General features: G+C 42.7%; 1 protein-coding gene across 2 annotated transcripts in view; it reads left to right on the top strand.

The window, feature by feature from the left end:
- The window catches only part of ptprn2 (protein tyrosine phosphatase receptor type N2), a 219,173-nt gene that overhangs the window by 70,630 nt on the left and 122,107 nt on the right, over nucleotides 1-26,436 (top strand). For both annotated transcript variants that reach the window (XR_009205012.1, XM_058395448.1), the window contains exons 4-11: nucleotides 1,520-1,631; nucleotides 2,272-2,368; nucleotides 4,643-5,024; nucleotides 5,129-5,326; nucleotides 5,527-5,567; nucleotides 7,249-7,694; nucleotides 9,450-9,536; nucleotides 17,553-17,632. Coding sequence is in view for 1 of the 2 variants with exons in the window: in XM_058395448.1 (XP_058251431.1) it covers nucleotides 1,520-1,631; nucleotides 2,272-2,368; nucleotides 4,643-5,024; nucleotides 5,129-5,326; nucleotides 5,527-5,567; nucleotides 7,249-7,694; nucleotides 9,450-9,536; nucleotides 17,553-17,632 (1,443 nt within the window). In the remaining variant the exon portion in view is untranslated. The remainder of the gene's footprint in view (nucleotides 1-1,519; nucleotides 1,632-2,271; nucleotides 2,369-4,642; nucleotides 5,025-5,128; nucleotides 5,327-5,526; nucleotides 5,568-7,248; nucleotides 7,695-9,449; nucleotides 9,537-17,552; nucleotides 17,633-26,436) is intronic.

Genomic DNA, 26,436 nt, shown 5'->3' on the forward strand with positions numbered 1-26,436 from the left:
CAGTGAATCCTAGCTCTTCATAATCTGACGTTTCACAATCTACATTCCTAAACTCTGGATTAACCTTCTTCTCATTTGCATATTGGCGTATTATCAATCCTGATTGGATAAATCCAATTCTGCACCCGAGCAGGTTCTGTTATCTTTAACAGCTGTATCATCTTTTTTGCTCTTTTTAAGTTTGTCATGTATTTGCCTATCTGACTTCCGGTAATTTTCCAGAGTGATGCATTTCCTCCTCAACACTCCACACACTTCCGTGATGTTCAGTGAAGTTTTGTCGCCTGACTCTATCTACCGAGCCGTTTTTGTTCAGTGTCGTTCAGCCATGTCCTGGTTTTCACGTGATACAAGGTACAACACTGTTCAGTTTCAGATTCTGTTGCTAAGCAACAAGCCGTTAGATTCCAACATGGCATCATTTCACACTGTACACATTCAGCATCGTGATGTGAAGTTAACACTGTGCAAGCTTCAGAGCAGAGCTTCATAACCCCGGGGTAAAAAGGCATACTAACCCTGCTTCTACATTACACGTGTGAAACTGCCCTTTAGTTGGGGTTAAATGCAGGGTTCAGTATGATGAGACCGCAGTGCTAAGCGCAGTCTGAAAAGCTCTACAGTGTTTTTAAGGTTATTATTAATCTTTCCAGTGATGTCTTCAGGTGGTTTGGGTATTTATTTATTTTTTGAAGACCTTTTTACTGTTCTTTTGTTTCCAATTTCCGTTTACTTTATAAAGTCATTTATACTGGAAGTCTAAGGAGACTTCCAGTATAAATTAAGGTTTAAACCCCTCCTTTAATAACATTGTTGATAAAAATTCATTGTAATAAAAAAATAACATTGCAGCTATTGAACTGAGGCAATAAACCTGTAAAGAATGAGAGAAACATCACAGAAAAGCTCAGAAAGGAGATTTCTTGGAATTTTAAACACAGTAAACAAGTAGTCCTGGTTACGTTCAAGCTTTTAGCATGATGCTAATAACGCAGACAAACAAATTCATCTGAAAGGAAGTGAGTTGATGAGGCAGGAAATAAAACTAGGAAGCATAAGGAAAAGTCCAGACCTTAAATAACCAAAAAACATGATAAAACTCCACAACAAAGAATATTGAGGAAAGAACACGATACAGGTGAAGACAGTCAGTCAGCAAAACTGCAGAAACCATACCCTTATGCCCTTATTTGGAAGAGATAACCAACTGATAAAACATGTAAGCAAATAATTAAAATAATTTAGCACAAATTAGTTCAATAAACCATTCATCAAGGTCGAGTTACAAAGTATTTATTAAGTTATTAAAAGTTCATGTTCCCTTTATTAAAAAAGGAGCTTCATCTATGTGTGTGTGAGTATCATGTCCACACACATTTTGCTGCTCATTAACTGGGAACGTCAGAAACGTGGGCTGAATGAAAAGAATGAGAATAGTTAGCATTGCAGCTCAAGATTAATATGCTAGCGTGCCTCAGTTGAACACTGTGTGTATCTCTCACTTCCTGTGTTGTGGCAGGTTACTCATGGCAAGATGATGCTACACAGCAGGTGATTTCCAGAGAACTGCTAGCGCTACCTAAAATCCCACTACAACACCTTGGTAAAAACTTTCCAGCTTACGGGTCACGGTAAGTCACTAAGTTTAGCACTAGTACTTTATTCACTGGGTTATTAGCAAGCAATAGCAATAATGTAAAAAAAACAATTTATGCACTCTGGAAAAAAAAGGTTTTCTCGGCTAGCTAAATTTACCACAGGAAGTGACTGCTAGCTAAATTTACCACAGGAAGTGACGGCTAGCTAAATTTACCACAGGAAGTGATTGCTAGCTAAATTTACCACAGGAAGTGGCTGCTATACAGATTCACCTTTTGTTTGTTCATTACAGAGTGTTTCTTGTTGTTGCTATAAATTAGCTCATGTTTTCTCCATTTTTAATCTGTTTTAAAATTCAGAGCAAAGACCTGCTCGTCAAACTCGTCTGCTAGCGCTATAGCAGAAAAAAACGCACTGAATTATGGGTATGACTAAAGTACCATTGATATTTGGGAAGAACCAAGTATCATTATTAGCATTAATAAAAACTGTTTTAGTCTTGTTAGCCTGATTAGCATTGATGTCTTCACTGGTGTTGTTTTTATGTCTACTTGAATATCGAGAATCAATGAAAAAAGTTGAAAACTTGAGGAAGACATGATTAGAGACGTGACAGGACATGTTTAGTCCACCTTTTTTTGTAAATTAACGACACGATCATTATTTTCACAGGACTCAGCCTAGCCATGGCGACAACAGAAAATACTTACAGGAACTTGGCTTCCTACCTGCTGATGTCACTTCCTCCAAACAAGGACTTCAAGGAAAGGTGAGAGTATTGATTTTTACTTTTTATTTATTTATATGTTTACATTGACAAGTCTTTAAAACATGATCCATATTAATACATGGATACATTAATTTCACAAAAACCATTAAATATTGTTTAATAAAAAAATATATATTTTTACATATCATTTTTATAGAAATATATCTGTTTATTTAAATGTGATGAAATGTGATATTTTTATATAAATTGGTTATTTTTTCAAGTCATTATAAAAAAGATTCCACAAAACATTTATTTATTTATTTATTTATTTATTTATTTATTTATTTATTTATTTATTTATTTTTAAACATGACTTGCTTAATTTTTGGCATTAAAAATGTTTTTTTTGTGAATGAATGAATGTATGAATGAATATAAGTTATTGATTAATTTATATGAAATTAATAATTAACTATTAAATTTAGAATTAAATAATTAATTACTAATAAATAGTAATTAGTAATAAATTAATAAATAAATACTATTTGTAAATAATAGTCAATTATTTACATTTTTATGCATATAAATGTGTGTGTATGATTTCTATGCAATTAAATTATTTCCATGTGTAATTTTTATTTTCACCTTTACACCTTCTTCTTTTTTCTTTCTTTCCCACACATGAATTCTATGTTCATGTGAATTCTCATGTCGAACTGCACTTTTCACATTTCTGTGTAAAAGTGAGAGCCCTGCAGTAATGCTGATGTAAATAAATATCAGGGGCTGCTGTACCTCACGCCGGAGTGGCACTGCGCTTTGATGAATATTCATCATAACATTTGAGAAAGTGCTCAGGTCGGTTCTCATGCAGCTGGAGGTGGAAACCACGGAGACGACACAAAGCCTGGGAACATCTGTCTCACTGGAGGAGAGGAATAGTTCAGAGCTCCGACCAACAACAGACTCCCACAGTGCTTTTAGAGACGCTGTGGAAATCCACCCTGCTGTTCCATGCTTTATATCAGCTATACACACACACACACACACACTCAATCCGTCTTCTGCCTTTATTTCAACCTCTATCCCATAAAGAATACATCATTGTACTCAGATGCGCCTTCATGTTCAACAGGAAGTGAAAGAAATTCCATGTTTAGGTGTTTGGATTAGAAATATATTTAGGTTTCTCCAGAATTAATAAAGTATAAATAACAGGAAGTAACACAGCAAAAAAAGGCATATAAATAGGGATATTTGTTGACATTGAATTTTGAAGATGTCTGTAACTGTGGGTCTTGAATTAGCTGCAGCAATTCAGCCCCAGTTCCAATCTTTAGTTAATTAATTATTTATAGAATGCCATGTCGTTATCGTATCAGTTTATGGGGAAGTTGGAGATTAGGGGCTAAGATGTTGGAATACTGATCGGAAGGTTGTGAGTTCAAATCACAGGACAACCAAGTTGCCACTGCTGGGCCCATGAGCAAGGCCCTTAACCCTTCCTTGCTCAGTTGCATAAAAAAACAAGAAAAAAATGTAAGTCACTCTGGATAAGGGTGTCTGTCAAATGCCAGAAATATAAATGTTACAGAGAATTCACATAAACCTTGAGGTCTAAAAGCCAAATTAGCATCTTTTACTGAGAAACTTGATGAGATGACCTCCATGCCTCAGTGCATCATGGGTAATGGTTTTCCTCTGTATGTGGCTGTGGTGCTGGTTGATGTAACACATTAAATATTTGTGGGTAAATACTGTATGTGGGTGTATTGAGGTTTGGATTAAACTCCTCCAAATATAAGAATGGAACAATTATTTGGAACAAAATCAAACTATTCAAAAATGAACAAACTATTGCTCCCTTGGCTAATCCACGGATGCCATTTTGAGGAAACCCTAACGCTAACCATAAATCTAACCCTAACTCTAACCCTAATCCTAACTCTACCCCTAATCCCTAACCCTAACTCTAATCCTAACCCTAACACATGATTACATAATAATCACACTTAATTTGATTCAACAGGAAACGCAACCAGTTTAATGAACTAATCTTTAAATCAATCTGTATGTCATCTGTCACAAATCCCACATGAGCTCATGTCTTTTGTTTGAGTTCTCAATCATGAAAGCTACCTAATGTGTGCACATTTTCTCAGTTTCTTCTCTTTAATATTTCTTTAGATATCTACCCCCATGCTCAGTAGATCTTTCTTCCAAAGGTGTCTTTATTGACTGATGACCATGAAATTTAAGGGCAGACATGAGGCAAGATCTCAAGTCATCTCCCTTTCTCAATAAACCTGTTTGATTCTTTTTGTGTTTCAGTACAAAATTAAAGGAATGTCTGACCTCCTGGATTTGATCATGGAACCTAAAGCAAGGCCAGCTCCACCACCATCCACCTCGCTCTTTCAACCTCGTCCAGGCTCCAAACACTCATACCGGCCTGGACTCAAACCAGCAGACCGAACTGAGCTCCTGGACCAAACTGGGCTTCTCTCCGAGCTACAGCAGTACTTGCAGTCAGAGCCAAAAGAAGCACCTGCAGGTCCATCTCAGAAACAGCTCCAGCATTTCCAGCTTCAGCATAGCTCTCCTGTCAAAGCAGGCGATTCGAGACGACCTCCTCGACCCAGAATCGACAAACTGTTGTTTAGGTCAGGAGCAAACCGGCCAAGAACTCAAGACTCCCTCAGCTCAGTGGATGGTAGGAATTCTTCACTAACCTCTTTTTTTGCTCTCAAACAAAATAATGCTTACAAATTTACCCTAGAAACCTCTTCAAATTCCATCTCCTCCCTCCTTTTCCAGAGAAGTTCATCCAAGGCGTGGTGAAACAGCTCGGACAACAGAGCCTTAACATAGACAGCCTGACCCCGAACGACCTTGACCAGCTCTCTGAGGTCATCACTCAGGCCCTGCAGGTGGTAGATGATGTAGAAGGGGTCAAAGGTCGCGAGGTCACGGTAGAAGATGAGGGTGAGATGAAGAGCGAGGCAGATGCACAGGGTCAGTTTGGGGAAACATCTGGACAAGATCTCACGGCTAGTGTTAGAAGATCTAACGTACATGTTCTTAATCGTTGCTCAGTCATTACTGTTAAATGATTCATATCTCAGATGCTAATATTTTAAAGGTGTGTTATTAAACAGCTTCACTCTGCCAGGTTTTTAGTGTAATGTGTAATATTTGGTGCTTATCTCTTCCAGATGGACAGACTAAAGAAAGCAGGCCAGAGACGGAGGGAAAGGTAAACGACTGCGTCAGCACAGCTTTTCATGTTGTAGCTTTTTTTTTTTTTTTTTACAAAGAACTCCTTTTCTGACACCAGAAGCGAATGATTGATACACATTTTTACCATCAAATGGATTTCTGTTCAAAACTTTATAAATTAGATGCTGTGATGGATGATGATTGCTTTGATACTGAACATTAATTTGTCTTGGGAGAAAATGGGACTGACTCAACGAGCAGGCCGTAGGCATGTGCCAATATTAAAGTTTCAGATCAGGATAATTACCCCACCATTTATCACCGTATACAGTGTTATCAGAGGGGAGTATGGTAAAACACAAAGGAGTGCAATCACCCAAATCTCTATCGCCTGTGTTAAAGAAATAAGATAAAAGCATTTAAAAAAGTAACAGAGAGGACAGAGGGATAGACAGTTAAGGTGGATGAATAGAGGCGATTGGTGGAAGGAAAGAATTGGAGGGAAGGGGTGGAGTGGTTGAAGGATAAATGGAAAAAGAAGATGCAGGAATAGAGTGAAGGAACGGAGAAATAGAAAGAAAGAATGTAGGGAGAGATGGAGTGATAGAATGAAAGGATTAAAGGAGGAGTCGGTAGAAGGAGAGTATGGGTAAAAGGATAGAGCAAATGGATACAGGTAGAAGGTGAAGTGGTGGGTGGAGGAAGAGGATGGAGGAATAGAGTAAAGGGATTGAGTGTAGGGATGGAGGGAGAGAATAGAGAAGTGGAAGGAGAAAATGGATAGCTAGAGTGAAGGAATTATGGAAGAGATGGAGAGACAGGGTGGAGAGGTGAAAAGATAGAATGAAAGAAGAAGATGGAGGGATATAGTGAAAGGATTGAGGGAAAGATGGAGGCATAGAGTGAATGGAAGAAGGGAAAGGATAGAGAAGTGGAAGGAGAGAATTGAGGGTGAAATGGAGGGATAGAGTGACTGGATGGGCTGGGTGGAAGGAGAGAATGGAAGGATGGAGCAATGGGATTGAGGTAGACGGTGAAGTGGTTGATGGAGAAAATGGAGGGAGAAGATGGATGGATAGAGTGAAGGTATTGAGGGAGAGATGGAATGTAGGGATGGAGGGAGATGATGGAAAAGTGGAAGGAGAGAATGGAAGAAGAAGGTGGAGGGATAGAGTGAAGGGACTGAGGGAGAGATGGAGAAATGGAGAGTATGGATGGATGGAAAGGATCGAGAGATAGAGAGTAGGGATAGAGGGAGAGGATGGAGAAATGGAAGGAGAGAATGGAGGGATGGACTGATTGGATGAAGAGAGGTGGAGGAAGAATATGGAAGGATAGAGCAAAGGTATAGAGGTAGACAGTGAAGTGGTGGATGGAGAAAATGGCAGGAGAGAATGGATTGATAGAGTGAAAGGATAGAGTGGAAGGGGAGGATTGAGGGTTAGAGTGAAGGGATTGAGGGAGATATGGAGAAATAGAGTATATGTAAGGATGGAGAGGACTGAGAAATAGAGGGTAGGGATGGAGGGAGAGGATGGAGAAGTGGAAGGAGAAAATGGAATGTGAGGATGGAGGGATAGAGTGAAGGTATTGAGGGAGAGATGGAGAGATAGGGATGGAGATCGGAGAAAGGGTTGAGTGGTGGATGGAGAGAATGGAGAGAGAGAATGAAACCTTCTTAACGGTCTCTAACCAGCATCATGCCCATGTTTTTGCAGGACAAAGTCTTTATCAGTCAGCTCCTGGACTTCCTGGACAGGACCTCAAGCCTTGAGGCTCCAGATCACCCCCATGATGAAACGTCTCTCCTGGACTCTCTGACTCTCCCACAAACACCTGCAGCTCTGAGGTCATCTGGAGTGGAGCTTGTCCAGAGTCGAACCACTCAGACCAGCGTGGACTTGACCAAGAAGAAGACGGAGCCGGACACGCTGGACCTGCACCTCGCAGGAGATGCTGAGGTGGAGCAGTGGCTGCGTGGAGAAGAAGCTGTGGATGCAGAAGCTCTGCACAAGCAGAACCACACAGAGGAAGAGGACGTGGAGAAGGAAGGTGGACATATGGAGAAGAAAGGTGGACACGTGGAGAAGAAGTTCAGGGTGGACGTGACGGCGTACTCCGCCCCTCAGCACGACGGCAACTTTGGCTACATCATCACGCAGGAGTGAGTAGCCGTCTGCTTGCTAGTGTAGGAGCCTCACGAGGAACTTCTGGTCAAGATTCTGATTGGACAGGAGGAGCTCCCCATAAATACAAATCTGTCTCACACACACACACACACACACACACACACACACGTAAGGAAATAGTCTCAAACCATTTTCATTCTCACCTTTGTGTGTGTGTGTGTGTGTGTGTGTCTATACACATGTTTATCTGAATGTAATTGTGCACATATATAAGTGTAAATGTGTGTGTATCGATTCCTGTGTGTGTGTGTGTGTGTGTGTGTAATAGAGAATCACACTTTACAGGAATCCTATTTACGCCTTATTGTTTGCCTTGTTGTAGGAAAATGTGAATGATTTATCAAAGCCCTGAAGCCACCTGAGCCTCTTCTTTCATCCCCTCCCTCCATCTCTCTGCTCTGCCTGTCCATCTCTCCATCCCCTCCCTCCATCTCTCTGCTCTGCCTGTCCATCTCTCCATCCCCTCCCTCCAGCTCTCCGCTCTGTCTGTCCATCTCCCCATCTTCTTCCTCTATCCATTTACTCTGCCTCTCTATCTCTCCATCCCCTCCCTCCAGCTCTCCGCTCTGTCTGTCCATCTCCCCATCTTCTTCCTCTATCCATTTACTCTGCCTCTCTATCTCTCCATCCCCTCCCTCCAGCTCTCCGCTCTGTCTGTCCATCTCCCCATCTTCTTCCTCTATCCATTTACTCTGCCTCTCTATCTCTCCATCCCCTCCCTCCAGCTCTCCGCTCTGTCTGTCCATCTCCCCATCTTCTTCCTCTATCCATTTACTCTGCCTCTCTATCTCTCCATCCTTTCCCTCCATCCCTATAATCTGTCTCTCCATATCTTTATCCTTTTCTTCCTTCCTTTCACTCTCTGTCAATCCCCTTCCTCTATCCCTTTAATCTGTCTGTCCATCTCTCCATCCTCTCCTTTCATCCATCTAATCTGTCTGTCCATCTCTGCATCCTCTCCTTTCATCCCTTTAATCTGTCTCTCCATATCTTCATCCTTTTCTTCCTTCCTTTCACTCTTTGCATATCCCCTTACTCCATCTCTCTATTCTGTCCCTCCTTCTCTCCATCCTCTCCTACCATCCATCCAATCTGGGCCTCTATCTCTCCATCCTCTCCCTCCATCTCTCCTCTCTGTCTGTCTATCTCCTTCACCTTCTTCCATCCTTCCCCATCCTTCCTTCACCAACTTCCATCCTTCCACATCCTTCCTTCTTCATCTTCTATCCTTCCTCCATTCCTGCTTCACCTTCTTCCATCCTTTCCTCATCCCTCCTTCACCTTCTTCCATCCATCCCCCATTCCTCCTTCACCTTCTTCCATTCTTCCCCCATTGCTACGTCACCTTCTTCCATCCTTCCCCCATCCCTCTTTCACCTTCTTCTATCCTTTTGCTCTAACACATTGTTTCTCCATCCTTCCATCCATACCTCTATCTTTCTCCTTCCTTTCTATCATTCACTTTCTTTCATCTTTTCAACCCTCGGCCCACCCCCTTTTCTGCTTTTCTTATTCTTTCCATCATGTTTCTCCATACTGCCATACATCTACTTCCTCATCCATTCATTCCATTCATTCTTTTTTTGAGAATCCTTTCATCGTTTTTCCTGTTCCCTTCATGCTTTCATTCTTTATCTTCTAGTTTAGATGTTTATACATCATGTAGCCTAATGTGTGTGTGTGTGTATTATTAAAGAATTTAATATTTCTCTCTCTCTCTCTCTCTCTAGCTCTCTCTCCACTGACCAGGGTCTTAGTCTGATAGAAACCTTGGCTAAGAGAGCAAACCTGCGTGTGACCGACTTCCTTCAGCTCTCGTAAGAACAGACACACACACACACACACACACATATACACACACACAGTGAAATATGTTGATAAAAGGAGATATTTGCCCACTTGTGTGTGTGTGTGTGTGTTTTGCAGTGAGAGTCAGTGTGTGGGTGAAAATCACATTTCTGTTTGGACTGATTGTTCATTTTAAAAGTTGCACTGTGTAACTGTGTTTGACCTATAGGAATATTGACTGTGTGTGTGTGTGTGTGTGTGTTTGATATAAAATAGAAAGTGTGTAGGTGTGTGTTATTTTTTTGAACCTCTCCCTTAGTGGAAAGCTGTGGCTTGATTAGCGAGTGTTTCATAATGAGACTGAAAGCTCTGGATTCGGGACTTATTTATTAATCTATTTATTTTCGAACAGAAAAGTGACGTCCGAATCCGAACACTACAGATTTCTTCTCATCAGTCCTTTGTCACATGTACATCTCTGTCTGTTCTTCTACTTCAACATCTCCGCATCTGTTCATCTGACTTCAGATCGGTCAAACTGATTCTTCTGCTTTGTTTGAGATTTTGTGTGGTGGGGTTTTAACACTGCAAAGATTTAATTAACCATCACCCTGTACATCTCCAACAACTCAATCACCATCGCCCTGAACACCTCCATCACCTCCAGCATCCTGAACACCTCCATCACCTCCAGCACCCTGAACATCTCCAACATCTCAATCACCATCACCCTGAACATCTTCAATAACTCAATAACCATCGCCCTGAACACCTCCATCACCTCCAGCATTCTGAACACCTCCAGCACCCTGAACATCTCCAACATCTCAATCACCATCACCCTGAACATCTTCAATAACTCAATCACCATCGCCCTGAACACCTCCATCACCTCCAGCATTCTGAACACCTCCAGCACCCTGAACATCTCCAACATCTCAATCACCATCACCCTGAACATCTTCAATAACTCAATCACCATCGCCCTGAACACCTCCATCACCTCCAGCATCCTGAACACCTCCATCACCTCCAGCACCCTGAACATCTCCAACATCTCAATCACCATCACCCTGAACATCTTCAACAACTCAATAACCATCGCCCTGAACACCTCCATCACCTCCAGCATCCTGAACACCTCCATCACCTCCAGCACCTTGAACATCTCCAACATCTCAATCACCATCACCCTGAACATCTTCAACAACTCAATCACCATCGCCCTGAACACCTCCATCACCTCCAGCATTCTGAACATCTCCAACATCTCAATCACCATCACTGTGAACATCTCCATCTCAATCACCATCGCCCTGAACACCTCCATCACCACCATCACCCTGAACACCTCCATCACCATCACCTTGAACACCTATATCACCTCCATCTCCCTGAACATCTCCATCACCTTCATCACCATCACCCTGAACACCTCCATCACCTCCATCACCATCACCCTGAACACCTCCATCTTCCTGAACACGTCCATCACCTCCACTACCATCACCATGGACACCTCCATCACATTCCATCACCCTGAACACCTATATCATTCTGAACACCTCTATCACCCTGAACACCTCCATCACCCTGAACCTCTTCATCACATTCCATCTTCATGCTCTGTGCTCAGAAACTCAACTCTGCCCTTCAGCTCTGATGCTTTATGACTCATTTATGACATGACACACTCTTCTTCACACAGTTTCTCTCTCTGTGTTCATCATGAAGCCTCTTTCTGTGCTGAGATCACTCAGACAGCTGAGTAAATAATCACGCAGAAGAGCTCAGGAAGGACTAAAGTGAAGCTAACTCACGACTCAAAATCCATGACCTGATCCATAGTCATGTCATCACCTGTTGCTCAGTTTCTGGCTGGAGTTTGGGTTTCTACAGCCAAGATATATTTTAAATGTCAAATCCATATTTGGGAGTTTGAACTCTCATAACTGAATGTTTTAGCATTTGCCCCTATAATGTACCTAGAGCTTATGTTTTGCTAGTTTCTTGCTAGGTTAGCTATTGTTATTTACCTTTCCTTTAGAGCTTTAGCTTTTTCTCACACTCTTTCGGTAGGCTAGCTTCCACTCTAAGGGCTAGCTAATGTTAGCTCTCACTCTGAGGGTTAGCTTTCATGCTGAGGGTCAGCTTTCACTGTGAGGATTAGCTTTCACTCTAAGGGCTAGATTTTAGGCTGATTGCTAGCTTTCACTTCAAAGGTTAGCTTTCTCTTTGAGGGTTAGCTTTCACTCAGGGGTTAGCTTTCACTCTCTAGATTAGGTGACACTCACTTGTACTACTTTAGGGGTCCATCTCAATCAGCCCGCTAGCTCCCTAGGTTATGGATCGGTATGTCATATACACTTTAGGACACTAAATTTGGCTATGAGTTTCAAAAATGTATTTTATTTTAAATATTAGAACATAACCTTCTGTATTTTCACTCTGTTTTCATCAGGCCATAAAACGTGGTCACATAAAATTCCCTACAACCCTAGAAGGTTGTAGCTAATATAAGGTAGGCTTAGACCGAGATGATCAGACTGAAAGAATAGCAACACTTTCAGCAGAAGCTAGCAGAGGAGCTATGTATGTATGTGTGTGTGTTCACACAGTAAGCGTGAGCACAGATCAGGATAGCCTGAGGGTCTGAAGATGTTAGCATAAGACAGTGAAAGCCAGGGAAGGTCAATGGAAGCTAATGCAGGGATGGTGTAGGCTAGCTGGCACATGGCCAGAGTGTTAGCATAGCACGTAAAGTTTATCAGAGGTCAGTAGAGGCTTCGACAGTGCTGGTTTGAGCTGCCAGTGTAGGATAATGGATCTTAGCATAGGCGGTGTGTGTTAGGTTTTCTCGGGTATAAAGGACTCTCCGTATTTTTCTTCTGTGATGTTTAAGAATCATGATGGATGTGTGTGGAATGTTGATTTTTACTTTTCACCGGTGTAAAATATAGTCGTTGGGCACAGATATGTACTAAGCGCAACATTCCTGACATGACCTGCTTCATAGGAGCTTTTACAGAGGTGTACGATGGAGGTTCTGGCTACATGAGTCATGGGATTTTTTTTACCTAAAGAATCATCGGAAATGTGGTGAAGGGCAGAGCAATGGCTGATGGCATTATTTAAAAAATCCTTTTACGCATCTAAGATTAGATTTCGCTTCATACATAATAAATGTACTTAGGTATACAGTATGATGGAGGTGTCAGGCTTTTGGTTGTAAAGCTGACGGAATTTTCTGACAGCTTCTGCTTGGTCCCCAACCTTGGCCTGTACCTATTAAGGAGCCTGTTATCCTTTATATACACACACACCTGTGTTTGTCTTGTGCCTTTACAAAGCCTTCCCCATTCCAGCCTATCTATGCCATTACCAGCATTTGTACATTCCTCACTCCTAATTTACTCATTTCCTAGATTCCTGCATACCTCACTTCTATGTTTGCTGGCGTTCAGGTTATTTCTGGTTATTATGGCTTTGACCTCGGCCAGGCTTTCAGACAATGATTATGGATTTGCCTCTCATTACCATGGCTGCCTTTGCTTTTGATCAAGCTGCCCACTCTGACAGTAGCATTCTTTAGAGAGGCCTACATAAAAAGAGTCTGCAGTTACATCCCGCTGCCTCGGGCTCCCCTCCGAGATCCGCACTGTCATTCTTGACCTATTGCCAGACCAACAGACACAAAAAGTAGAATGTCTGAATTAAATCAGGGAAGGATTAAGAAGGGAGAAGGTGAGGCCTTCCAGGATTTTATTAGAACTATGACTATTTTGTCCATTTTAAGGACAGTAATAGAGGAACGAGATTGCCCGGGGGCCAAGCACTTCTTCAAGACTATGTGGTTAATTAGAATAATGGGTTAATGTTGCAGAGATGCTAGGTGCGATGTGGCAGATTTGAAGGTAGGAGGTGTTGAGTTTGATTGAAGAGGTGACAGGTTGAGGAGTTTGCAGGTGATATATTTTTATGCTGGAAGGTGTCGGGTCTGTTAAGGAGAACTGGGTCGGTATATGCTTCTCCAGAAGCTCTGTGGTAAACTGAGATATTATAACTGGTAATATCTTTTTATTGCCCCAGGCAACATGCTCAAATAATGACTATTTGCTCTAGACTGCGGATACCATCACTGACCCGTTGTACCGACATGCACTGGCTGTATGCTAACTGAACTGGAAGGGAGAAGAAAGGAAAAGCTGTTAGGAGAAAAGGTTTAAGATAGCAGTAGACCAGTACTGGTGGACCTTAGATACAGAACAGGGGTGTAATGCTCAAAAGCACAAAGAGATGAGAAAGGTAAGGAGTCTATGTATTGCTTTGTACACGAATTGTATGAGTTTGTTCCTTGATTCTGTATGAGACAAGTAGCTGGTGCAACTGGTGGAATACACGGCTAATGTGTGCTGAATGTTTGGTTTATGTAAAACAGCTGAATTTTGAATATGACTGCTACACTGATGACATTCATTCGATTCTGCCCAGGATGATAGATTGACATCAGGATGCATACCAGAAATTTTAAAGGCTAAGTCTTACCTTCACTTTAAGTGGAATAGTTCATCGAGGGTAGCTGCACTGGTGTAGGACTTTTGCTAGGACTCTTACATGCATGACTGTTTATGTGGTCATAAATGTTGCAACCTTCTGTTTACAATGACCTGTGTTCTCTAGCTAAGCAAGCTTGCTCACCCTCTCCCCCTAGCTTTGCCATCAGCTAACTGGGGTAGTTTACATTTACATTTCTGGTATTTGGCAGATGCCCTTGTCCAGAGCAACTTACAATTTATCTTGTTTTATACAACTGAGCAATAGAGGGTTAAGGGCCTTGCGCAGGGGCCCAGCAGTGGCAGCTTGGTGGACCTGGGATGCAAAGTCACAACCGTCTAATCAGTAGTCCAACCTTAACCACTAAGCTACCACATCCCCTACAGAGTGTCTTCAAGGCAGTCTATGCCTAACTTCTTTGGCATATACCATACTCATGAAAGCAGGGGTGGCTCAATAGTAAAGGCTCTGTGTTACTGATCAGAAGGTTAGGGTTTCAAGCCCCAGCACCACTAGCTGGCCCTTAATCAAGGCTCTTAACCCTCCCTACTCCATGGATGTTGTATCAAAGCTGGTCCTGACCTCTGACCCCGCATTTCCAACTAGCTAGGATATGTAGAGAAAAGAACTTCACTGACTTACAGTTGATCCACCATTTTCTCTTGCCTTGTCCACTCCCCTCTGATCAGCAGAACTCTGTCAGGAAAGTATTTCCTTCGTTCCCCAGTTAACAAAAGAAAAGAAAACAGCATTTACATGTCCTGCATTTTAAGTACAGATCTTAGCACTCAAGAAATCCTACAGAGTATTTTAACCAGAACTACCAGAATTACAGTCATCTAAGCATGAAGTTATGAAACCTTGATTTCAGCATCTCCCAGACTACATTTTCTTACAGACTGCTTTCCATGAGTGCAGTAAATTATCGCTAATTTGCCAGAATTCTGTTCCTAAAGCTAATGTGTCATTATGGGTTATTTCTAACACACAAAAAGTGGAGTTTGAAGTTCTGCAAGAGAAACTCCAGACTTGACGTAAGGGTTCATACATGGTCCAACCAGCTGGGGGAGTGATGTACCCACTCAAACACACACACACACACACACAGGCGAGTGTTCAGCGTCTCCCACACACCTTTAATACACACAGGAGCAAACACTTTCCACCAACATCCTCTGTTGCTCTGCAATATTGCCAAAGCAATTACAAGGTGATAACATCTATAAGAGCAATACTAATAATGCTACTAATAATAACAAAGCATGTATAACAAGAACACTTTCCATCTCTCTCCCCCTGCACACACGTCGGCTTGCTCTCGCTCTGCATTAGCACGCCGTATGAAGCCAGGGATGTGACATTTCACAGGTTCAGTAGGTTATCTCTGAGGATGGCAGCGTGAGCGGGAGAGTGCTGTGTTCATGTGCTTCCGAGGCAAACGTTTTATAATGCCGGCACACTGCCGTGAATAGAGAGTGTTAGCACAGAGGCATGCTAGGCTAGCGGCAGGGTTAGAGTTAGTTTAGGCTAAAAAAAAAAAAAAGGTAGGCTGGCAAAAGGTCAGAAAGTATTAGCTAGGACTGAACCGATTAACCGATTGCTGATTGACATTAGCATAAGGATGTTAGCATTAAATCAGTCTGTGAAGGTTAGGGCAAGTGAAGGAAAGAATGGTTAGAATAGTTGCTTTGACATGGCTATACTAGCACCAGTTCAGGTTAGCAAAGACTAATCAGTAAAAGCTACAGCAGACCAGGGAAGGCTAAGGCTATTAAATTGGCATTGGTCAGTAAAACTGAAGACCAGACAAGTTTCTCAAACATGCAGATCACACATCAAGTGGAGGTCAAACAGGATAGTCATTGCTAGCAAAGAGCCAGGAGATGCTACAATATGGTTTGTGAGTGATAGAACAGACCATAAAACAGGTTATAAAATATTAGCCTAATGTCAGGTGACAATAAAGATAAAAAGCAATGCAACAGCAAAGACTAGCCTTTTAGTAAACAAGGACGATTGAGGCTCATACAAGACAGTAGATTAGTCACTGCTAGCAAAAAGCTAAGTCAAGCTAAGACCAGGTATAAAAAAGACTATCAAAATAGCGCTAGTAAAAAAGAGTGACTGCTAGGCGAAAAGAGTTTTGAAGGCTAAATCAGACCAGTGAAGATTAAAGCTAATGCTAGCTATCAATGGTCAGTAGCAGGTGAAGACAGGGCTAATCTAAGTCAGGATCTGGAAAGGCTAGCACATGTCATGTGAAATGTTTATGTAAAAATGAGGTGAAAAGCTAGCATAGGATTTTAAAATAGGAGCAGTGGAGATTTTCAGAGAAATGGTTTATGCTAATATAGTGAAGGCTAAAGTTTAGAATAATATCCACTCTTCTGAGGTTATGAAGTCCAGCATTGGGCTAGTACATGGATACTAGCTTACAACTAAACAAAATTAGCACTGGTGTACTTTTCATAATTAGCTGGTCAGCTAGGACATACTACTAGCTAGGACATAGTAGTTTAAGCTAGAACACAGCTAAGTTAGCAGAGACTAGCACAAGAAGGTAATGAGAGGTGAGAAGAGAATAGGACAGGGCTGTGGGAGTTAGCAGTAGATGCTAGGAGAAGCTAAAAGGAATGCTAGCAGGTTGGAGTGTGTGTGTGTGTGTGTGATGGACATGAAGGTGAGTGAATTGTTCCTCAGGATTTCTCTGGCATGGATTGTGTTTGCTGTGTGGAGGAGGAGTCTGGAAAGGGGCGGGGTCAGTGTGGGTGGAGTTATGTTACTTTTTCCTCTTAGAGAAAGTTGAAGGACAGACTTCATAAAAAAATTAAAAAGCGCAGTGCTGAGTGTGAGTCAGGAGACTGAGAGGTTTCACCCTCACCTCTCTCAGACGTGTGAATGGGATTTATTGTAGTGACAGATTCATTCTCTCTCTCTCTCTCTCTCTCTCTCTCTCACTCTGTCTCTCTCTCTCTCTCTCACTCTATATATATACATACATCTCTGTCTCTGTCTCTTTCTCTCTCTCTCTCTCTCTCTCTCTATGTATATGTATATATATATATATATATATATATATATATATATATATATATATATATATATATATATATATATATATATATACATACATACATACATCTCTGTCTCTGTCTCTCTCTCTATCTCTCTCTCTCTCTCTCTCTCTCTCTCTCAATTTCTGTCCTTCAGTACGATCTTTGTGTTTTTCCCCTTCACACCCGACTCTGCTTGAACCTCAGGAGTTCTCTTTCTTTCTTTCTTTCTTTCTTTCTTTCTTTCTTTCTTTCTTTCTTTCTTTCTTTCTCCCCACAAAATTTCATTTGAGACAATGCAATCCCTCTTTCCTTCTTTTCCTCTCTTTCTGTTTTATACCTCTTACACCACAGCAATACACACACACACACACACACACACACTGTTTCAGGAAGTAAGAGCTGCTGTTGTGAGACTGTGTTCTCTGTCTTCTTCAGGGTTCTTGGTCCTGCAGTAACCTTCAGAGTGAAACCCAACACTGGGAACATCACCACAGCACTGCTGGCCCGAGTGGCAGGTACATACACACACACACACACAATCACGCACACACACACACATGATGATGATGATGATGATAAAGGTGATGATGATGGTGATGATGATGATGATAATAATGATAGTGGTGAAGATGATTATAATAAAGATGATGGTGATGATTGTGATGATAGTCATGAAGGTGGTGGTGGTGAGTGATGAAGGTGGTGATGATGATGAAGGTGATGGTAGTGATGATAAAGATGATGGTGATGAAGGTGGTGGTGGTGATGATAGTGATGAAGGTAATAGTGCTGATGATGATGGTGATGAAGATGGTGATGATGATGAAGGCTTTAAATGTAAAATGCTATTAAAATTTAAATGTAAATCTAAATAGTATAAGGTTTGTGTTTTATTTTACTGCAGTCAGCACATCATTGTAATAATTTGAAACTTTACTCCTTAGATGTTAGCTGTGTGTGTGTGTGTGTGTGTATGTATGTGTGTGTGTGTTTAAGAGCCTCGTGGAGTGTGTAGATAGAGGTAATGGCTGGCCTCGTCAAACTAAAATGTCAGACAAAATGTTAAGTCAACATCATCAGCCTCCTGCTCGTCTCCCAGAAATTATGAATGATGAGCGTCTGCACTCTCGAATGCTAATTCCTCACTTTTCTTCAGTCTGTCTGTGCTTTAGCACCTTTATTCCAGCACCTGTGCTCCATCATCATCATCATCATCATCATGAGCATCTTCCTCACCTCTTAGTGGATCACCAGCTTTATTTTATACAACACATTACAGACTGTATTTAACTAATATGATGTCTGTAATCCTCTAACAGCCACTTCCTGCAGTGTTTTATTCCTACAGCACAACACTAACACAACTGATGATGATGATGATGATGATGGTGATGATGGTGTTGATAATGATTGGTGGTGGTGATGATGATGCCAGTGGTGGAGGTGGTAATGATGATGGAGAGGATGATGATGGTGATGGTGGTGAGGAGGGTGGTGATGATGATGATTATGATGGTGGCGGTGGTGGTAGGTATATGATATTGGTGTTGTTGGTGGTGCTGCTGCTGATGGTGGTGGTGATAATAGTGGTGGTGGTAGGTATATAATATTGGTGGTGTTGGTGCTGCTGCTGATGGTGGTGGTGATGATAGTAGTGGTGGTGGTGTTAGGTATATAATATTGGTGGTGGTGGTGTTGGTGCTGCTGATGGTGGTGGTGGTGCTACTGCTGATGGTGATGGTTTTAGTGATGATGATGGCGGCGGTGGTGATGATAATATTGATTGTGGTGGTGTTGGTTGTTGTGGTAGTGATGGTGGTGGTGGTGGTGGTGGTGGTAGGTATATGACAGTGGTGATGATAATGGTGGTGGTGGTGGGGGTAGGAATATGATAGTGGTGGTGGTGATGATAATGGTGGTGGTGGTGGTAGGAATATGATAGTGGTGATGATGGTGGTGGTGGTGGTAGGTATATGACAGTGGTGATGATAATGGTGGTGGTGGTGGTAGGTATATGACAGTGGTGATGATAATGGTGGTGGTGGTGGTAGGAATATGATAGTGGTGGTGGTGATGATAATGGTGGTAGTGGTAGGAATATGATAGTGGTGATGATAATGGTGGTGGTAGGAATATGATAGTGGTGATGATAATGGTGGTGGTGGTAGGTATATGACAGTGGTGATGATAATGGTGGTGGTGGTGGTAGGAATATGATAGTGGTGATGATAATGGTGGTGGTGGTGGTAGGTATATGACAGTGGTGATGATAATGGTGGTGGTGGTGGTAGGAATATGATAGTGGTGGTGATGATGGTGGTAGTAGTGATTATAATGGTGGCGGTGGTGGTAGGTATATGATAGTGGTGATGATAATGGTGGTGGTGGTGGTAGGAATATGATAGTGGTGATGATAATGGTGGTGGTGGTGGTAGGTATATGACAGTGGTGATGATAATGGTGGTAGTGGTGGTAGGAATATGATAGTGGTGATGATAATGGTGGTGGTAGGAATATGATAGTGGTGGTGGTGATGATAATGGTGGTGGTGGTAGGAATATGATAGTGGTGATGATAATGGTGGTGGTAGGTATATGACAGTGGTGATGATAATGGTGGTGGTGGTGGTGGTAGGAATATGATAGTGGTGGTGGTGATGATAATGGTGGTGGTGGTGGTAGGAATATGATAGTGGTGATGATAATGGTGGTGGTGGTGGTAGGAATATGATAGTGGTGATGATGATGGTGGTAGTGGTGGTAGGAATATGATAGTGGTGATGATAATGGTGGTGGTGGTGGTGGTAGGTATATGACAGTGGTGATGATAATGGTGGTGGTGGTGGTAGGTATATGACAGTGGTGATGATAATGGTGGTGGTGGTGGTAGGAATATGATAGTGGTGGTGATGGTGGTAGTAGTGATTATAATGGTGGTGGTGGTAGGTATATGACAGTGGTGATGATAATGGTGGTGGTGGTGGTAGGAATATGATAGTGGTGATGATAATGGTGGTGGTGGTGGTAGGTATATGACAGTGGTGATGATAATGGTGGTGGTGGTGGTAGGAATATGATAGTGGTGATGATGGTGGTGGTGGTGGTAGGAATATGATAGTGGTGGTGATGATGGTGGTAGTAGTGATTATAATGGTGGTGGTGGTAGGTATATGACAGTGGTGATGATAATGGTGGTGGTGGTGGTAGGTATATGACAGTGGTGATGATAATGGTGGTGGTGGTGGTAGGAATATGATAGTGGTGGTGGTGATGATAATGGTGGTGGTGGTGGTAGGAATATGATAGTGGTGCTAGTGATTATGATGGTGGTGCTAGTGATTATGATGGTGGTGGTGGTGGTGCTAGTGATTATGATGGTGGTGGTGGTGGTACTAGTGATTATGATGGTGGTGCTAGTGATTATGATGGTGGTGCTAGTGATTATGATGGTGGTGCTAGTGATTATGATGGTGGTGGTGGTGGTGGTGCTAGTGATTATGATGGTGGTGCTAGTGATTATGATGGTGGTGCTAGTGATTATGATGGTGGTGGTGGTGGTGCTAGTGATTATGATGGTGGTGGTGCTAGTGATTATGGTGGTGCTAGTGATTATGATGGTGTTGGTGCTAGTGATTGTGATGGTGGTGGTGCTAGTGATTATGGTGGTGCTAGTGATTATGATGGTGATGGTGGTGGTGCTAGTGATTATGGTGGTGCTAGTGATTATGATGGTGGTGGTGGTGGTGCTAGTGATTATGATGGTGATGGTGGTGGTGCTAGTGATTATGATGGTGGTGGTGGTGGTGCTAGTGATTATGGTGGTGCTAGTGATTATGATGGTGTTGGTGCTAGTGATTGTGATGGTGGTGGTGCTAGTGATTATGGTGGTGCTAGTGATTATGATGGTGATGGTGGTGGTGCTAGTGATTATGGTGGTGCTAGTGATTATGATGGTGGTGGTGCTAGTGATTATGATGGTGATGGTGGTGGTGCTAGTGATTATGGTGGTGCTAGTGATTATGATGGTGGTGGTGGTGGTGCTAGTGATTATGGTGGTGCTAGTGATTATGATGGTGGTGGTGCTAATGATTATGGTGGTGCTAGTGATTATGATGGTGGTGGTGGTGGTGCTAGTGATTATGGTGGTGCTAGTGATTATGATGGTGGTGGTGCTAGTGATTATGGTGGTGCTAGTGATTATGATGGTGGTGGTGGTGGTGCTAGTGATTATGGTGGTGCTAGTGATTATGATGGTGGTGGTGGTGGTGCTAGTGATTATGATGGTGGTGGTGGTGGTGCTAGTGATTATGGTGGTGCTAGTGATTATGATGGTGGTGGTGCTAGTGATTGTGATGGTGGTGGTGCTAGTGATTATGATGGTGATGGTGGTGGTGCTAGTGATTATGGTGGTGCTAGTGATTATGATGGTGATGGTGGTGGTGCTAGTGATTATGATGGTGGTGGTGGTGCTAGTGATTATGGTGGTGCTAGTGATTATGATGGTGATGGTGGTGGTGCTAGTGATTATGGTGGTGCTAGTGATTATGATGGTGGTGGTGGTAGTGATTATATGGTGGTGATTATAATGGTGGAGGTGCTGCTGATGTTGATGGTGGTGATGATTTTAGATCCTTTTTAAAGCTATGTATAGTTATAAATTTCAGAATGTTGTGTCATATCGGTGCCTCATCAGTGTTTCCACCTCGTCCCACACTTTACTTCAGCTGATCTACACCAAGTTCCGACACTTTTCAGACTTAATGATGATGATCAATGGAAACTCGGTAGCTAAACTCTTCTAGTGATCAAACGCATGTCGGTTCAGATCCCAGGATGGACAGAGAGCTGTTGAGCCCTTAAGCAAGTGGCCTGAACCCTGAAGCTCTCAGACTGCCTTCTGCCTCAGCTGTACGTCTCTCTGGATAAAAGCCTCGGCCAAATGAATAAATGTAAAAGTAAAAGCAGGTGGATAAAAACTGCGCTGCTGTCTCGCTCTCCCCTCCCCCGTGTCTCTCTCTAATTGGAATAGAGCGATGGTGGAGTGTCTCACTGTGAGATTAGCATGAATCTTTCTCCCACACACACACACACACACACACACACACACATGCACATGCACAGTTGACCTTCACTCCAGCAAACACTTGTCAAAATGCCAGGCGTAATTACGCAGGCCTCTCCAGCTAAACTAATGGCCAACATCCACCTGACTTGCATTGAGTCACTGCTTCTCTGTGTGTGTGTGTGTGTGCAAGAGAGAGAGAAAGAGAAGAGAGGGGGGTAATAGTGTATTTATGGTTACAATCAATTCTAATCTGATTATCTGATCTTATCTCTTATGGCTTGTAAAAATTCTTTGCTTAGATCTATTTAAGACTGATGCACACAGAGGCCACACCTCCTTCACAGTACCAACACACACAGAGGCCACGCCTCCTTCACTAAGACCAACAGGCACAGAGGCCACACCTCCTTGACTGAGACTGACACACACACTGGTCACGCCTCCTTCACTAAGACCAACAGGCACAGAGGCCACACCTCCTTGACTGAGACTGACACACACACTGGTCACGCCTCCTTCACTAAGACCAACACACACAGAGGCCACGCCTCCTTCACTGAGACTGACACACACACAGTGGCCATGCCTCCTTCACTGAGACCAACACACACAGAGGCCACACCTCCTTCTCTCAGACTGACACACAAAGGCCACACCTCCTTCACTGAGACTGACACACACAGAGGCCACGCCTCCTTCAATAAAAATCACACACACACACACACACACACACACACAAAGGCCACACCTCTTTCTCTGAGACTGACACATACAGAGGCCACGCCTCCTTCACAACTCCTTGGATTTGTCAGTGTGTGTATACGGTGTTTTTACTTCTCTTTGCAGTCGTGTGTGTGTGTGAGTGTGTGAGTGTGACTCTGAGCTGACTCTGATTAGGCCCCAGGCTGTGATATTCGTGCCAAAGTGAAATCCAGGCTCTGATTATGTGCGAAGTCGAGGTGACCTGATCCTCGTCTCTGTATGTGGTCTGTGCTTCGTGATGTCTTTTTCAAACACAGAGTCAGAGACGGTCGAAGAGGAACCCGAACGTGGGTGTGTGTGTGTAGTGTGTGTGAGTGTGTGTTAGCCTGTAATTACCTTACGTAACCTCCTTTGGTTCTTTGTACTGGAGCTATGAGGATAATGGAACTAAAAATATGAAGTCTGTCTCACCTAAAAGTCTGTGTTCTGAATCTCTCTGCTGGAACGTTCCTCTGGCCTTCAGCTCGGACAAACCGGAAGCACACGGTCCAGCATCACGCTGTTCCCAAGAGCAGGAAAATAAAACTGTTCCTATTCCACACACACACACACACACACTCTAAACTTCTTCAGTCTGTGTTTTCTCTGAGGTTTAAAGTTTAGTGTTTGTTTTTAAAGAAGTTTGTCATGACACTGTTTAATATTTTAGTATAATTTTCCAGAGCACAGGAAATCTGTTTCAGTTGTGTAACCCGACTCTGAATCCCAGGAACTTTCCTCAACTAAATACAGAGTCTAATCACTGACTCGGAATACGGCTCAATAATATTCCCTGGCTTTATTCTGTCTACATCTAAGGAATCTACTTCTTTTTATCCTGCTTAAAACCCCTTACTCCTGACGAGTTTAGACATGGAATAACGAATACAAACTGACTTTTAGGGATTTTCTTTCTTCTTCTAGGGATGTTCTAATTGATTGGTTTAGAGGCAGTGCTCTGATTCCTCTGATTAGAGGTAGTGCTTATTTTATCTCTTTAGAGGCAGTGCTCTCAAACTGGTATTTAGAGGCAGTGCTCTTAATCCTCTGTGTAAAGGCAATACTCATACCTTGTTTAGAGGCAGTGCTCTGATTCCTCTATTTAGAGGCAGTGTTCTGATTCTTCTGTTTCTAAGCAGTGCTCTGATTCCTTTATTTAGAGGCAGTGCTCTGATTCCTGTATTTAGAGACAGTGCTCTGATTCCTGTGTTTCTAAGCAGTGCTCTGATTCCTGTATTTAGAGGCAGTGCTCTGATTCCTGTGTTTCTAAGCAGTGCTCTGATTCCTGTGTTTAGAGGCAGTGCTCTGATTCCTCTATTTAGAGGCAGTGCTCTGATCCCTATGCTTAGAGGTAGTGCTCTGATTCCTCTATTTAGAGGCAGTGCTCTGATTCCTATGCTTAGAGGTAGTGCTCTGATTCCTGTGTTTCCAGTCAGTGCTCTGATTCCTGTGTTTAGAGGTAGTGTTCTGATTCCTATGTTTAGAGGCTGTGCTCTGATTGATGTGTTTTGAGGTAGTGTTCTGATTCCTGTGTTTCCAGGCAGTGCTCTGATTCCTGTGTTTAGAGGTAGTGTTCTGATTCCTATGTTTAGAGGCAGTGCTCTGATTCCAGTGTTTAGAGGTAGTGTTCTGATTCCTGTGTTTCTAAGCAGTGCTCTGATTCCTGTGTTTCCAGGCAGTGCTCTGATTCCTGTGTTTAGAGGCAGTGCTCTGATTCCTCTATTTAGAGGCAGTGCTCTGATTCCTATGCTTAGAGGTAGTGCTCTGATTCCTGTGTTTCCAGTCAGTGCTCTGATTCCTGTGTTTAGAGGTAGTGTTCTGATTCCTATGTTTAGAGGCTGTGCTCTGATTGATGTGTTTTGAGGTAGTGTTCTGATTCCAGTGTTTAGAGGCAGTGTTCTGATTCCTATGTTTAGAGGCAGTGCTTTGATTCCAGTGTTTAGAGGCAGTGCTCTGATTCCTGTGTTTCCAGGCAGTGCTCTGATTCCAGTGTTTAGAGGCAGTGCTCTGATTCCTCTATTTAGAGGCAGTGTTCTGATTCTTCTGTTTCTAAGCAGTGCTCTGATTCCTTTATTTAGAGGCAGTGCTCTGATTCCTGTATTTAGAGACAGTGCTCTGATTCCTGTGTTTCTAAGCAGTGCTCTGATTCCTGTATTTAGAGGCAGTGCTCTGATTCCTGTGTTTCTAAGCAGTGCTCTGATTCCTGTGTTTAGAGGCAGTGCTCTGATTCCTCTATTTAGAGGCAGTGCTCTGATTCCTATGCTTAGAGGTAGTGCTCTGATTCCTCTATATAGAGGCAGTGCTCTGATTCCTATGCTTAGAGGTAGTGCTCTGATTCCTGTGTTTCCAGTCAGTGCTCTGATTCCTGTGTTTAGAGGTAGTGTTCTGATTCCTATGTTTAGAGGCAGTGCTCTGATTGATGTGTTTTGAGGTAGTGTTCTGATTCCTGTGTTTCCAGGCAGTGCTCTGATTCCTGTGTTTAGAGGTAGTGTTCTGATTCCTATGTTTAGAGGCAGTGCTCTGATTCCAGTGTTTAGAGGTAGTGTTCTGATTCCTGTGTTTCTAAGCAGTGCTCTGATTCCTGTGTTTCCAGGCAGTGCTCTGATTCCTGTGTTTAGAGGCAGTGCTCTGATTCCTGTGTTTAGAGGTAGTGTTCTGATTCCTGTGTTTCTAAGCAGTGCTCTGATTCCTGTGTTTAGAGGCAGTGCTCTGATTCCTCTATTTAGAGGTAGTGCTCTGATTCCTGTGTTTCCAGTCAGTGCTCTGATTCCTGTGTTTAGAGGTAGTGTTCTGATTCCTATGTTTAGAGGCTGTGCTCTGATTGATGTGTTTTGAGGTAGTGTTCTGATTCCAGTGTTTAGAGGCAGTGTTCTGATTCCTATGTTTAGAGGCAGTGCTTTGATTCCAGTGTTTAGAGGCAGTGCTCTGATTCCTGTGTTTCCAGGCAGTGCTCTGATTCCTGTGTTTAGAGGCAGTGCTCTGATTCCAGTGTTTAGAGGTAGTGTTCTGATTCCAGTGTTTAGAGGCAGTGCTCTGATTCCAGTGTTTAGAGGTAGTGTTCTGATTCCAGTGTTTAGAGGCAGTGCTCTGATTCCTGTGTTTCCAGGCAGTGCTCTGATTCCTGTGTTTAGAGGTAGTGTTCTGATTCCTGTGTTTAGAGGCAGTGCTCTGATTGATGTGTTTTGAGGTAGTGTTCTGATTCCAGTGTTTAGAGGCAGTGTTCTGATTCCTATGTTTAGAGGCAGTGCTTTGATTCCAGTGTTTAGAGGCAGTGCTCTGATTCCTGTGTTTCCAGTCAGTGCTCTGATTCCAGTGTTTAGAGGCAGTGCTCTGATTCCTGTGTTTCCAGGCAGTGCTCTGATTCCTGTGTTTCCAGGCAGTGCTCTGATTCCTGTGTTTAGAGGCAGTGCTCTGATTCCTGTGTTTAGAGGCAGTGCTCTGATTCCTGTGTTTCCAGGCAGTGCTCTGATTCCTGTGTTTAGAGGTAGTGTTCTGATTCCTATGTTTAGAGGCA

The sequence above is a fragment of the Hemibagrus wyckioides genome, linkage group LG07 (genome assembly GCF_019097595.1).
Source record: "Hemibagrus wyckioides isolate EC202008001 linkage group LG07, SWU_Hwy_1.0, whole genome shotgun sequence".
Lineage (NCBI taxonomy): Eukaryota > Metazoa > Chordata > Actinopteri > Siluriformes > Bagridae > Hemibagrus > Hemibagrus wyckioides.